Source organism: Streptopelia decaocto (genome assembly GCF_964273445.1).
Source record: "Streptopelia decaocto genome assembly, chromosome: 6".
Taxonomy (NCBI): domain Eukaryota; kingdom Metazoa; phylum Chordata; class Aves; order Columbiformes; family Columbidae; genus Streptopelia; species Streptopelia decaocto.
This window is the reverse complement of record NC_138660.1, coordinates 47,515,096-47,528,932: the sequence shown is the minus strand read 5'-3', so window position 1 is coordinate 47,528,932 and position 13,837 is coordinate 47,515,096. Positions and strand designations below refer to the sequence as shown.

The 13,837-nt window shown below is 38.1% G+C and overlaps 1 protein-coding gene across 1 annotated transcript in view; it reads left to right on the top strand.

The window, feature by feature from the left end:
* UBR3 (ubiquitin protein ligase E3 component n-recognin 3) overlaps positions 1–13,837 on the top strand; it is a 120,285-nt gene that overhangs the window by 57,233 nt on the left and 49,215 nt on the right. The window contains exons 24-26 of the mRNA XM_082055473.1: positions 2,335–2,423; positions 9,997–10,146; positions 13,433–13,566. Of these exons, the coding sequence (XP_081911599.1) occupies positions 2,335–2,423; positions 9,997–10,146; positions 13,433–13,566 (373 nt within the window). The remainder of the gene's footprint in view (positions 1–2,334; positions 2,424–9,996; positions 10,147–13,432; positions 13,567–13,837) is intronic.

The following is a 13,837-nucleotide window of genomic DNA, read 5'->3' as shown; positions in this document are numbered from 1 at the left end:
AACATTTGAAAAAATATTTTTTATAAGTTACATACTTTACGAAGTAAAATTATTTTTTTCTTGCAGGTGTTCTGTTAATCATTTAACTTCAGCATCCCTTGAAATAGTTTAGTAAACAAGATAAATAGTCAGGGTTTAGCATGTAAAATTTATAAAATTGTCTTTCAGGAAAAGACAGACTGAATGGCTGCTTAGATAAAACACAGCTACATCTTGGACGCCTGCTCATTATTGTGCTTAGTAGTGCTAGATTTATGTACAGGAGAAGCAAGGGAATCAATGAATTGAGTAACTTTTCAGATAGAAAAGGATAAGGTAATTTCTTTCCCCTCCTAACAGATGTTATATTTTTAAGGACTTTAAGTTTTCAGTTAAGTTCTGAGGCTAACATAATAATGAAAGTAAATGTTTCCAGTTCTTTGTTCTGAGTGACTGTTTTCTTCTCCCCAAATCTGTAATGGCATTGGGGACCCATGACATTGTGATAATTGAAATTGCTAATCTCATAGACTGGCAGTGCTCATATATTCAGGCTGCAATTTTTACTGTTTTGTTTTGTTTTTCTTTCACACTCAAGTCCAGTTTTGTATTGGAGAAGATCAAGCAGACTGTGAGTGGTGATCACCCTTTTTGGTTACTTCAACATATAACAACAAACTTGTCATCGCTCAGGCAATGGGTTGTCACCATAGAAACCAAAATGCAGAACTGGAAGAGAGCTTGGACTGCTTGCAGTATTTTTTTGATTGCAGTGTCAAACTCCCGTGGGCCATCATGGAAAATTACTGAGCTGTACTGAATCTGTCAGAGTTTGTTTATGTCGTCTTATTAAAGGCCTCTATTTACAGTCACTCTGCTTTTAGTCAGGGCATATATTGAGAAATTCCCAGGGGGAAGTAAATAAAAATAGGTTTAATGAATGCCCTGGTATGATCCTCCGGATAATGAATCTTAGGACTGTTGTAAATAGAAGTTATTTTGAGAAATGGTGACTGAACAATGTGACAGATAAATGGGTAGAGATATTTGGGTTTTTAAGGTGCCTTTAAGAAAACAAGTTAGCAGCTTTGAGTTATGAACAAGCCACCTCAGGATAAGAGGTTGCAGTAAATTGGCTGCTTGGGGCCTGTGTGTGCCTGGTCCTGGGCCAGGACAGTGATAAGCAGACAGTGCTGGAGACTAAAGAGGACTCAGCCATCAGCACATCAGGTCCCAACTGATGTTTTGAAATCCCTTGTTAGTTATCTGAATCACCTCTGGGCAGGGGAAAAAAAAAATCACTGTAAATGCTGATGCCTGGAGTTTGTAGCTGTGACGGAGCATCCTGAGCTATACTGGAGAGGTGCTGCCTGAAGCCCCAGCCATGTGGCACGTGGGTGGTAGGCAGTTGTGGTATGAGTTCTGTTGGGTTTTTCAACCTGTACTCTCCCATTTCCTGTATTTGTAAACTCTTGTCAACATTAAGATCCTTTCTTTATACTTCAGAAAATCAGTGTCTGTTTTTCTGTATCTTTTTACATCCATCATTATTCCGCTACTTGCTGCAGTATGTATATATAGGGAGTTAGAGAGTAGCTGGTCATGTAGTCTTGTACAGATCACTAATGCAGTTTAAACAGAAAGACAGAGAAGAAAGAGTTTCTAATGTCTTCCATTTGTAAATCCAGAGCTGTGTTAAGTGATGAGGAAAAAGTTAGTGAAGTCAGCTTGGCTCCAGGGAGATACAGTCCTTCAGTCTGTAAGCAATCACAGACTTCTTTAAGTCCAGGTGTAAAAGCTGTTGGTGACCAGTATCTTGGGTGGAGGTGGGGAAGAAGGAATCAGTATGAGGAGCCTTAGCTGGAAAATAAATTATTCGTAGTTGTTTCCCTTGCCATCAACCTTGATATCGGAAGTGAGACAGACGATTATTATTATTAACTCTTGAACGCTGGTTGCTCACAAGAGTGCTTGTTTTTGTACAATGGTTGACATTTCGCTCTGTTATTCTTCCCTTACGTAACAGAAAAATAACTTTCAAGAATAAGGTTTTGGGTTCTTTTCCTTATGATGCCATGTCCTAATCTGTTAAAAGATCCTTTGCTTTTCTGAAAGGTTTTTAAGGACAGGATTTCATTCCTTTTTTCCAGACTGGGAAAAAAAAGTCTTAAACTCTGCTTTTAAAGCAAGAGATTCCTGGTTTAGGCTTGAAAAATAATATTTATTTAGAGAAAACTTGAATTTTGAGTGATATTGTTGAAGGTGGCAACTGTAATCAGCCTGACCCTATAAACTTTTTTTTCCTCCATTATATATACTGTTTTTTTTTCTTTTTTCCCTTCTTCTTTTACTCAGACGACAGAAAGCCAGAGAAAGACAACAGAAATTGTTGGCTGAATTTGCCTCAAGGCAGAAAAGCTTCATGGAAACTGCCATGGATGTTGGTAAGTTTTTGTGTGGTTGACTGCTTGCTTTTTTATATTTTTATTTATTTCCATGTTAGTAAGATTTTAATCAAACAGTTAAACAAAACCTTCCCTCAGATCCCTCTGCTATATCCACTTGTTCACTAAATACTTCTTAAGAGGCTTAAAGCTGTGTTTTCTAGGACAGATTATACTGAATACATAATTGCTAAGGAATAGATTAAATTATCTTGAAAGTATTTAAAAGAGAACACATTATCTGTGGGACATTGTTTTATTCTTATTTTTTCTTAATACACGGTGGATGAAATTATTAAATGTGTGTGATGTGTTTTAAAGTATTTGCCTTTTAATATAAAATGTCCTGAAGTTAGTCTGCCTTTTAAAGACTCCATTTTCTTTAATCTGGAGTAATAACATTTAATATTATTTCTTCATAGAGCCTCAGATTTTAATATGGTAGAAATTTGCATCTTAAATTTATGTACAGAATTAAGGAAAGCATAGGCTTTACATAACCTCAGTTGCTGTAACCTTCTATTAAGTTGAAAGTACAGGCTTTACAGCAGGATCTTGTTTTTCCTAAGGGTAAATTCTCTCAGGTTCTGCTGTGTAGAAAAACAATCTTGATTAACTTGCTTGTGTTTAACTGAGGAATGGAAAATATTTTCATCATCTAGATTATTTCACTGAAAATCGGTACTTTTAAAAGTATTTTTTTTTTTCTTTCAATGCAATAACATCTGCTATGTGGTTTTGAGTTTACGGAATGATTAGAAGTATTTTGACAACTGTTTTTGCTGAAAAAGTCCATTTTTAGAAATGGTTAAATTCCCAACAGTTGCTGTGAAGATTTATTCCTTTACACTTATGAAGGTCTTGGATACAGCAGTCATTGAAATTTCTTCAGCAAATTAATGGTATTATGGTGTTATATTTAGAAGGTGTACAATACAACACAAAGTTCACAGGAAAAAAAAGAGTTTTAGTTATGCTTATTAAATTAGTAGCTATTTCTTTTTAGTCTATTTCTTGAAGTAAGGAAGAAGAGAAGAAGAAACATGCAGTTCTACTTAGTAAAAATTAAGTATTTTTACCGTCATGGCTAATTGAAAGTGACTGGGAAACATTTATTCTGCAGTCACCTATATTTTGAGTTTTTGATATTGCAACTTTCAAGTTGGTGTTTTCATATATGAAATCCCATGTGTCTCTATATATATTTACCTGTCATACCTGTCTTTGCATATATACATATGTATGCATATGTACTTCCATACTTGGGTTTTATAAGCTGTGTTTAAGGTAACTGCTTTGCTTTGTGGATCAAACGTACTAGTTAAATCAGTAAATTACACCACATTTATTTGTGTGGAGGACTGGGAACATTTAGCTTTTACTTAACTATTTATGTCAAATGTTAAAAAAAACCCGCTTAATTTCTGTAACAGGCAGACCTGGGCCTTGTTGCTTATGATTGTGCATGAAAGAGTTTTGGGGCATGCAGCACTTGAATTGTTTGTTTCTTAGTATTTAAACAATTAATAGCTTCAAATATATCAACATAAAGTATAGTGTTTGTCAATTATATCGGGTCATGCACAGCAGTAGATAGAATCAGCTTAATGGACCACATTTTCATAAAGTCGTTCTGCATGAAGGCATTTCTTGGCAACAGCTTAATAGAATTCCAGTCATTGTGTTAGCTGAATAATTGCTTTTCTTTTTCACTACCTTTTTTCAGTGTCTTGTAGGTTGCCATACTGTTTTCTGAGTTTGTGATGAAAATTCACTGAATTTGTACTGTAGTCCAGTATTAACTAGCTTTTATGTTCTGACTAGCATTAAAATAGCTCACAGAAGGGAAGTATGTATTCCATTAGAGTACATAGGATTTATTTTAAAACCTAGATTTTATGCCAGGAATATTTTCTTAAGTTTGCTCTGTTATTGTTTTTTTTGTTTTGTTTTGTTTTAACTGAAGTAATTTGTTCAGCTGTGAATGTAGTCTGTATATGTTATACAGCCAATTATTGAAAAAGTTGCACGAACTATTGTTACTTAGATTTTAAAACACAAGACATGGTAATAATTCCGAATCTGGTCTTTCTGGAGTGATTAAATGTAAAACTAGTGGAAGTATTTAATAGTCTGTTCCTGAATCATATCATAGCTGTGCAGAAATAGTACGTTTGAAAAGAAAATAATCCTTTAATACTAAAATTAGTCAGTTAAAATGCATGTCCCCCTGACACATTCACACTCTGTTACTTGTTACTTTCATTATAAGTTAAAATTCAGCAGTAGTTTTATTAATTTTGTTTGATTGTTATAATAGTAATAACACTGTCACAATGCAGGGATGGTGAGGCCTCAGTTCCCTGGCACTGATTCAGTTGGTGTCATTTGGGCAAATTATCATCATCAACTTTTATAACTTCTCTGTCTATGAAATGTGTAGAAGACTGAAAATACTCTGAAAATAAATGTGTCTAGAAGATGATAGGAATAATGAAGAGTAGCCAAAGCTTAAAGACTATTTTATTAAAACCCCCATAAACTTAAGTGTTTATTGAAGTGCACAGAACCACCATTAATGCCCTGAGACATTCCTCTTCTTTGATTGTTGGGATGCTGCAATGAAACATGGCCAAAAAGGAGGCTACCCAATTACATGTTCATTTTTCAATATTAGATGTGTCTCATTTTACTAGCAAAAATGGTTTATTTGAACTGGATTTCACAAATTCTTCTGAGATTCTTAAAGTAAGGTTTGGTGTTTTCTTGCATATAATCACTGTAGAAGAAAATTCCAATTATGTAGCACTTTCCATTTGTGCCCCCTGTTACCTTCTATTTATATTCTGTGACATCTGCAGAACTGCATTGCTATTCAAGCTTGCCTGGAAGTAATTAAGTGAAATTTAGAAACAGTTATGTTAATGAACTAGAATGGAACAGAATCCACTGTGCTGTCTGTAGCTGTTTGACTGAAGGACTAATGTAAAAAGTAGAAAAATAAACCAAGAAACGTCATTCCAAGAGCAGCAGATAAGAGCTTTTGAACTGAGGAGAATGTCTAGTGAGTCAAGAATGTGTTGTCACGTACAGTGTCACCTCCAGAGGCTGCCTCGTCTCCCAGTGATTGCTGCTTTTACATCTTTGTTTTGAGGGCACTTATCTCAGTGTGAGGCTACAGTTTATCTGTTATGATGCAGAACTCCATGCAAAAGATTTTAGAAGCTTCACTGCCTTTCAGGCAGGACTTGAAGAACAAAAGATAGATGCCTATGTTCCAGGTTAACAGTAGCCTTTAACAAATTACAGTGATATTTGTAAACATCTGTCTATATAAGTTTTATACACGTGTCCAATATGATCTTTGCATTTCTTTCTTATGATGGGAGTCTTGGCAGGACATCATTTTGTCCTTCAAGCGAACGTTCCTTAGCTAGAGGTAAAGGGAAGTGCAGTGTTTTAGTGCAAGGTGACATACATTTGCTAACGCTCAATCTTCTGAACCCAGATAGAAAAATAAATTAGGTACCGATCTCTTGAGAATATATATGCTGGGTCAGGGCAAAGAATATTAGCATACTAATGGTTGCTTTGATGCCAAGGGGCTACTTTGACACACAATGTGTACAGCAGGAAAATGTTGACTACAGTCAACAGAGATTGTAAACTATATTTTCTGTGTTTACAAGGCCCTTTCAGTTCTGGGGTTTTGCTGGATGGGGAAAGAACAGGAGTGAATCTGTGACTCTGGAGAGTAGAAATGAAGTAATTCAGGTGGCAATGCATTCTGCAACAAAACAATGTGCTAGATTTTAGCACTGATCAGGATTTGCTAGGAGGTAGGAAATGCTAGGATTTTGTGACTTTGAGTCTCACTCCTGTTGATATAAAACTAAACAAAGAGCTAAATAATTAACTTTTGTAAAAAACAGAGGGAGTGATAGTGTTTGGCACTACCCTGGCTTTCTGTTACAGTTTAAATGTTTTCATCCACCTGCAGTATTCTTATCTTCGTTTTTAATGAGATTCATATTTATCCAGATTTCCGAAATTATTCGCAAGGACAAATAAAAGTCCCAGAACCTGCTGTAAGGGGGTGGGATGTGTTACAACATTAAACAAACCTCATAAGAGAAACTTGGTGAATTGGTACCAATACTGTGTGTATTTCTCATTTACTAATTTTTCACACTCATTGACATCATGAGAAGTCACATGAAATCAATTAGGTTAAGTCTTTGGAGAATCAGAGTTTTAAATTGTAAGCAGTTCTGTTTGTATTGAAAAGAATGCTTGGCGTAATATACTGTTGCTGTCTCATGTGACTGCTGCCTGGCCTGGTAAAACCATGCTTCAGCCTCACAACTAAACCCACCTTGGTCTTCCTTGCTCTCCTGTTGCCACTACGGAACTGCAGGCTCCTACAAAACCTGTTTGAAAGGTTGGAGGAGTAATATGCCTGGAGATCGTATCTTGGCAAATGGCTGACAAAGGATTCTTGGGCACTCCATAAGGCACCGTTGTTCAGGGGCATCACACACAAGTGCTGTTTCCTAGTGTTGCCAAAAAACAGGGCTTTGTGTACCATTAGAAGCAAAATAAGAAGATATAGATTATTCATCACCTTTTAGTTGGAACTGATGTAGCTTTGTTCACATGACAGTTCGTGGTGGTGATTTGGGTGAAGTTTTTAGCCAGAGTAGAAGGGAGTTTTGCGTTATATTACAATCAACATTTTAACTTTTCATTAGTATAAAAAGACATTTAATAAAATAACCGTTTTTCTTAAGCTGCCTTTTTATAATTGAATTCTAGGAGCTAGGAGATGTTAGCTCATGCTTTAAAAATTGGTAAGAACATGTATTTTCTAAATAAAATTAATAAAATAGCATTATAACTCCAGTAACTTTAAATAAATACTTCACAAGTTGCCATGGAAAACACAAAGCAGTTATGTACTTTTGTTTATATGACATGAAAAAAAAAAGAATTTTTGGAGCTACAAGTTTCCGGGCATTTTAAGCTTCCATATGAGTCCTATCGCAATAAAACACAGTTTGGTTTTATTTTTCTAAATGTGAAATAGGAAATATATAACTGAAAGTGATGTAGAATGGAGACATGCCAGTTACTTTATATGCATTAATAAAATATTATTGTCTCATTTTCCACAGTATTTTGAGTTGAAACATGTTTGTCCTGGTCCGTGACAGTGGAGGTGGCGAGGCAGGGTTTGTGGCTGCCACAGGAGCTCCACTGAAGCAGAGCTCAGGAAGGCAAGAAAGACAAGATTGAGATCATTACTATAACCATAGCTTGCTTGCTTTTTTCCAGACTGACAGTGATATATATTTCACTCCAGCAATTATGCTGCCTAAATGTATCTTCTTAAACTGTAGCCCAAGTCTTAGCTTCCAAAGAAGCTAACAACTAGTTTAAGCCAGTAATCAAGGTTTATCATAGTCCATTCAAAAAGAATTGAGGGGTTTTGATTGGGTGTTTTTTATCTGCTTATTATTTGAGATTTGAAATTCTTGCCTATAGCCCTTAACCATGGATTTTGTCTAAGTTGACTTTGCCTTCTTTCACTAGCTCTAGGGGAAATTATTTTATTAGGAAGTCTTCCTTGATGCTAGTTCCCCTGAAATTTTATTGTTTGCCAAAGTAGCCTGGCACAAAGTAGTTGTGAAGGAAACATGCATTTAATCATTGAGTTCTGAAATTAAATTAGCCTGATTTTTATATGCCTGTTGCACATAGGCAATAGAAGTATAGATTGCATATACTGAATTGGTTCAAAACACCTTTAAATACTAAGATCTGTATTTTTTTCCTTACTGCTTAAAATAAGCAATTTATGGTGAATGAATGGTGTATTGTAAATTGAATGTTGACTGATTTTTTGAGGACTTCCACTGAGTTGTTCAAAATCAGATTGACACGCTGTGTTCTCTTCCTGCACTTCTTCAAAATACTGAATGGATGCATATGTTATGTTATATAGACAATATTTTAGAAAAGTGTAAATAAGAAGGCTGCAACTCTCTCGTTATTGTGGTGCCATGTGCTTCTGATGTATAGGTGTACGTGGGTGTGTGTGTTACACAATTATGAGATGATGTTAAATATAAAAAATAGCTTTAGTATTTACTTCCTTCTGTGCTGCAGTTGCTCCTTGGTTTTCTGGATGTTTGGACTTAAAACATTTGCAGTTGATGCATTCTGCTTTTTCTTTCATTGTATATCTGACTGCCACTAGATGGTGATAGACGTGTGTACAATATTAAGCATGTCAATGAAGATCCAAGTTCATTTTCATATGACCCTCAATAACTGACTGGGAAATCAATAGCTGCTAAAACAATGTAATTTTGATTCTGCCCTGTGAGTGAGAGCATTGCTTGGATCTTTTCATAGCGAAAAACCACTGCCTGGCATGCAGCACACCTCTCCTTATGGCAGCAGCCTCCCGTGCTGAGATTGTAGGCAACTTCCAGAAGAGAGCACCTCCCCTGAAAGCAGTTCTACAGGGAGACTGTTGCTGCTCTCAAGGGTTTTGGGTTCTCTATCCAGCACCTTGGCCTCCTTAATCAGTGAGATAAAAGGTGTGGTTGAAGGTAGGGAGGAAGTGTTTTGCTTTGGAAAAAATTATCTTCTAGGAAAGAAACAAAGCACCCTTATATTCTAAGTTGAGAGGATAACTCTGTGTTCCTGAGCACTCAGGAGAGGATCATCTAGTCCTAAGGTGCTTTTCTTTCAAGTCAATAAATAATTCTTACTTTTGATTGTAACATAATATAAAACTGGTTCTATTTTGATTAGCCCCCTGCCTTGAAACCACCACCACTGTCATGTGAACAAAGCTACAGCAAATGCAATTACTTCGGTACTTTGAAGCTGGTCCTTAGCCTTGAACATTTGTCTGTGCATCTAGGAAATAATAATGTGGACCGTTAGAAAACCAGGTCTCTGATACGTCTTGTATACAGTAATTGTTAAACTAAACATCTGCTGCATAGCAGCAGATTACTTTCTTTATGCACCCCAAATTTTTAAAGTTTCTCCAAGCTTCATATTAAAAAAAAAAAAAAAAATTACTTTTTAGTTGCATGTTTAATTCACCTTGTTTAAGCATCCTTACATTATTTCTAAGGTCTCCACATTAACTTTTTCTTTCTAATTGTTGTTAGAGTCACTTACGAGCAAGTCTGGGTTCAGTAGCGTTTCCTTTTCATTGCCCTTCATCTCTCTCTGTTCAAACTTCTCAGCATAGTGTTTAATGAAACAGAAATTAGATCTCTATTTTATAGAAATTTTAAAGAGATCAAGTTAAATCCAAAGCTTTAACTAAACATTTAATTCCACTGTGAATAATTTTGAATATGGGAAAAATTTTACTTCATTGTGTAGGTGTCTTTCTTTTTGAAACAGCAAGGTAAGTTTCAAGTAATGGTCAATGTTTTAGTTGTAGATAAATCAGAGAGATTATTTTGGTGTTTTTTTTGTCACTACCTCAATGCAGATGTAACTGAATTTCTCTCTGTTTAATATCAATTTTCTTATCCATTTTTAGAATCACCAGATGCTGATATTGCCATGGAGGTAGCTACATCAGAACAGCATGTTTCCGAGGCAATATATGATTGTGTTATTTGTGGACAAAGTGGTCCTTCTACTGAAGACAGACCTACAGGGCTAGTTGTACTATTGCAAGCATCCTCAGGTATGATCGTGTGACTTCTCAGACAAGCAGTGTTTCTGCAGCTTTTAGTATGTGTGCATAAATACTTGTGTGTCTGATGGAGCCTGGAAAGACAGAGTCCTCTCTTTTTTTTTGTGGATGGTCCTCCATGAGGCACACATGTAGGTCTAAGGGTACTGAGAAAATTTTTAAATGGTTGGGAAAAGAGTGAATAGTTTCATTGTCTCCTCATTCCCGTCAGCTTTTGCAAACACAGCAGTATATAATAGACCTGCAAGAAAATAAGTATTGAAAGAAAAAGACAATGAAGCAGTCATTCATGTATCTCTACGTATGTATGTGTGTTTGTGTATGTATCTATGCTTTATTATGTACAAGAGCAGAAGTACAGCTTTTAATATTTAGTTTCTTTAATAATTTTTTTTACTGTTTAACATCAAGAAAGCACATTGTAGAATCATAGGATGTCCTGAACTGGAATGGACCCACAAGGATCATTGAGTCCAACTCCTGTCCCTGCACACGACAACCCCACAGTTTGCACCGTATGTCTGAGGATGTTGTCCAGTCACTTTTTGAACACTGTCAGGTTGGGGCTGTGACACGTCCCTGGGGAGCCTGTTCCAGTGCTCCACCACGCTCTGGGGGAAGAACCCTTTCCTAATGTCCAACCTAAACCTTCCCTGGCACATCTTCCTGCCATTCCCTCCGGTTCTGTCATTGGCCCGTAAAGAAAAGAGTTTGGCACCTACTTTTCCTCCTCCCCTTGTGAGGAAGCTGTAGCTGTGATGAGGTCTCCTCTTCTCCAGGCTGAACCAACCAAGCGACTTTAGCCACTCCTCATACAGCTTCCTCTCCAAACCCTTCACCAACTTTGTGTCCCTCTTCTGGACATTCTCTAGTAGCTTAATATCTTTTTTATCCTGTGGCGCCCAGAACTGCACACAGTGCGCCAGGTGAGGCTGCACCAGTGCAGAGCAGAGCAAGACAATCACCTCCCTCGTCCAGCTGGTAATGCTGTGCTTGAAACACCCCAGGACATGGTTGGCCCTCTTGGCTGCCAGGGCACACTGTTGGTTCATGTTCAGCTTGCCGTCAACCAGAACACCCAGATCCCTCTCCGCAGAGCTGCTTTTCAGCATCTTATTCCCCAGTCTGTATGTACAGCCAGGATTGCCGTGTTCCAGGTGCAAAATCCAGCACTTGCTCTTGTAGAACTTCATGCGGTTGATGATTGCCCAGTTCTCCAGTTTGTCCAGAGCCCTCTGAAAGGCGCCTCTGCCCTTGAGAATGTCCACAGCTCCCCCGAATTTTGTGTCATCAGCAAACTTACTATGCAATCCCTCAAGGCCCGAGTCTAAGTTATTTATAAAGACATTGAAGAGCTCTGGCCCTAAGATGGATCACTGCGGAACCCCACTAGTGACTGGTCACCAGTTCGACATTACCCTGTTTACTAGAACCCTTTGAGCCCAGCCTGTCAGCCAATTGCTCCCCCACTGCATTGTGTGTTTACCCAGCTGTATGCTGGCTGTCTTGTCCAGGATGATGCTTTGAGAGACAGTATCAAAGGCTTTACTGAAATCTGAAAAGATCACGTTGATAGGCCTCCTTTGGTCAACTGGGTGGGTAACCTTGTCGTAGAACGAAATTAAGTTGGTCAGGCAAGACCTTCCCCTCATGAACCCATGCTGGCTGGGACCAATGACTGAGTTGTTCAGATGTTTTTCATTAACTCCCAGAACAATCTTCTCCATGATTTTGCCAGGAACAGAAGTGGGGCTGACAGGTCTGTAGTTTCCAGTGTCATCCCTGTTGCCCTTCTTGTAGATTGGGACATTTGCCAGCTTCCAGTCTTCTGGGACCAATCCAGATTCCTAGGACCATTGAAAAATCATGGAGAGAAGTCTTGCTATGATGTCAGCCAGCTCTTTAAGCACCCTTAGATGAATCCCATCAGACCCCATCTGTTTGTCGGGATCTAGCTGGAGTAGTAGATCCCATACAAGTTTCAGATTGATTGGGAGTTTATTGTTCTCACAGACATGATTTTCTAGCCCAGGGTTATGGGGGCCCCCAAGTCTATCATCAGTGTTGAAGACTGAAGTGAAGAAAGCATTAATGTCTCAGCTTTGTCCATGTCCCTGTTAATAAGGTGACCGTGCTCATCAGTTAATGGGCCAATGTTATTTTGCATTTGCCTTTTCCCATTCACATATTTTAAAAGCCTTTTTTATTTTCCTTCACAGTGTTGACCAGCTTCAATTCTAATTGAGCTTTGGCAGCACGAATTTCCTCCCCACCTCCCTTGTTGCCTAGCCTTGCTGCCACTGACCATGTAGTTTCTCTTTTTGCTGTATTTCAAGAAGAAGATCCCTGCTCAACCAAGCTGGCTTTTTGCCTCGCCTGCTATATTTTTGGCTTGGTCCTGTGCTCTTAGTAGGTGGTGCTTAAAAAATGACCAGCACTGATGGACCCCAACACCTTCAAAAGCTTCTTCCCAGGGAATCTTACTAAGTATTTCTCTGAGCAGTCTGAAGCCTGGTCTCCTTATGTCTAGTGTTAAGGTCTTGCTGGAAGTTTTCCTCCTGTTAGCAAATATTTTAATCCTGATTGCTTCATGGTTGCTGTGGCCCAGCGAGCCACCGGTCGCCACATCTCCTACAAGACCCTCTCTGTTAGTGAGTGTCAGATCTAGGAAGGCACCTTTCCTGGTGAGTTCCCTTCGTATCTGCACCAAGAAGTTATCATCCAGATGCTTCAGGAATCTTCTGGACCTGTTGATGCCAGCTGTGTGATATTCCCGGTTGACATCTGACAAGTTGAAATCCCCCATAAGGACAAAGGCAGATGATTTGGAGGTTTCACTTAGTTCCTTAAAGAATAACTCATCAGTGTCATCATCCTGGCTGGGTGGCCTGTAGTAGATAACCACAACAAAGTCTGCTTTATTTGTCTGACCCTTAATCCTTACCCAGAGGCTCTCAACTTTTCTGTCACCAACTGCCATCTCCTTGCACTCCGGCCTCTCTGCTGCACACAGTGCAACTGCCTGCATATCCCTTCTGAATAGCCTGTAGCTGTCCATCATGGCACTCCAGTCACAGGATTCATCCCACCAGGTTTCACAAATGCCAATTATATCATATCCTTGGGACTGGGCCAAGGCTTCTAGTTCATTTTGCTTGTTCCTTATGCCATGCACATACATTAGTGTAGTTGCGAGCCAAAATTTCCTGATTGTTTTCTTAATTGTTTAGGATATTGTTATCCATTGCATTCTTTATTGCTTCTTTTCTTCATACAGTGTTGGGACAATGCCGCAGTAGCACTGAGCCAAAGAAACTACCAACTACTGAAGAGGAGCAAATATATTCTTGGGATACCTGTGCAACACTGCATGATGCGAGGCTTTCGACTTTACAGCGATACTTTAAAGATGTAAGTATTCATGTGAACAATACTACCGCTTCTGAAAAATTTGTGTAAAAAGGTAAATGAAACTACAACGTAGAGTCCTTCTAGTTTCATTTCTTCATTCAGTGAACACTTCGTCATGTTGCAGTAGTTACGAAGTGTGATAGGGTCCTTATTTTTAAATAGTGTATGGCTTTTCACTAGCTACATTTTTCATGTAGACATCTAGTATATCTACAGACTACATGGTCATTAAATACCCATGCAGATGTTCTCTAGAAGATGGTATCTCATA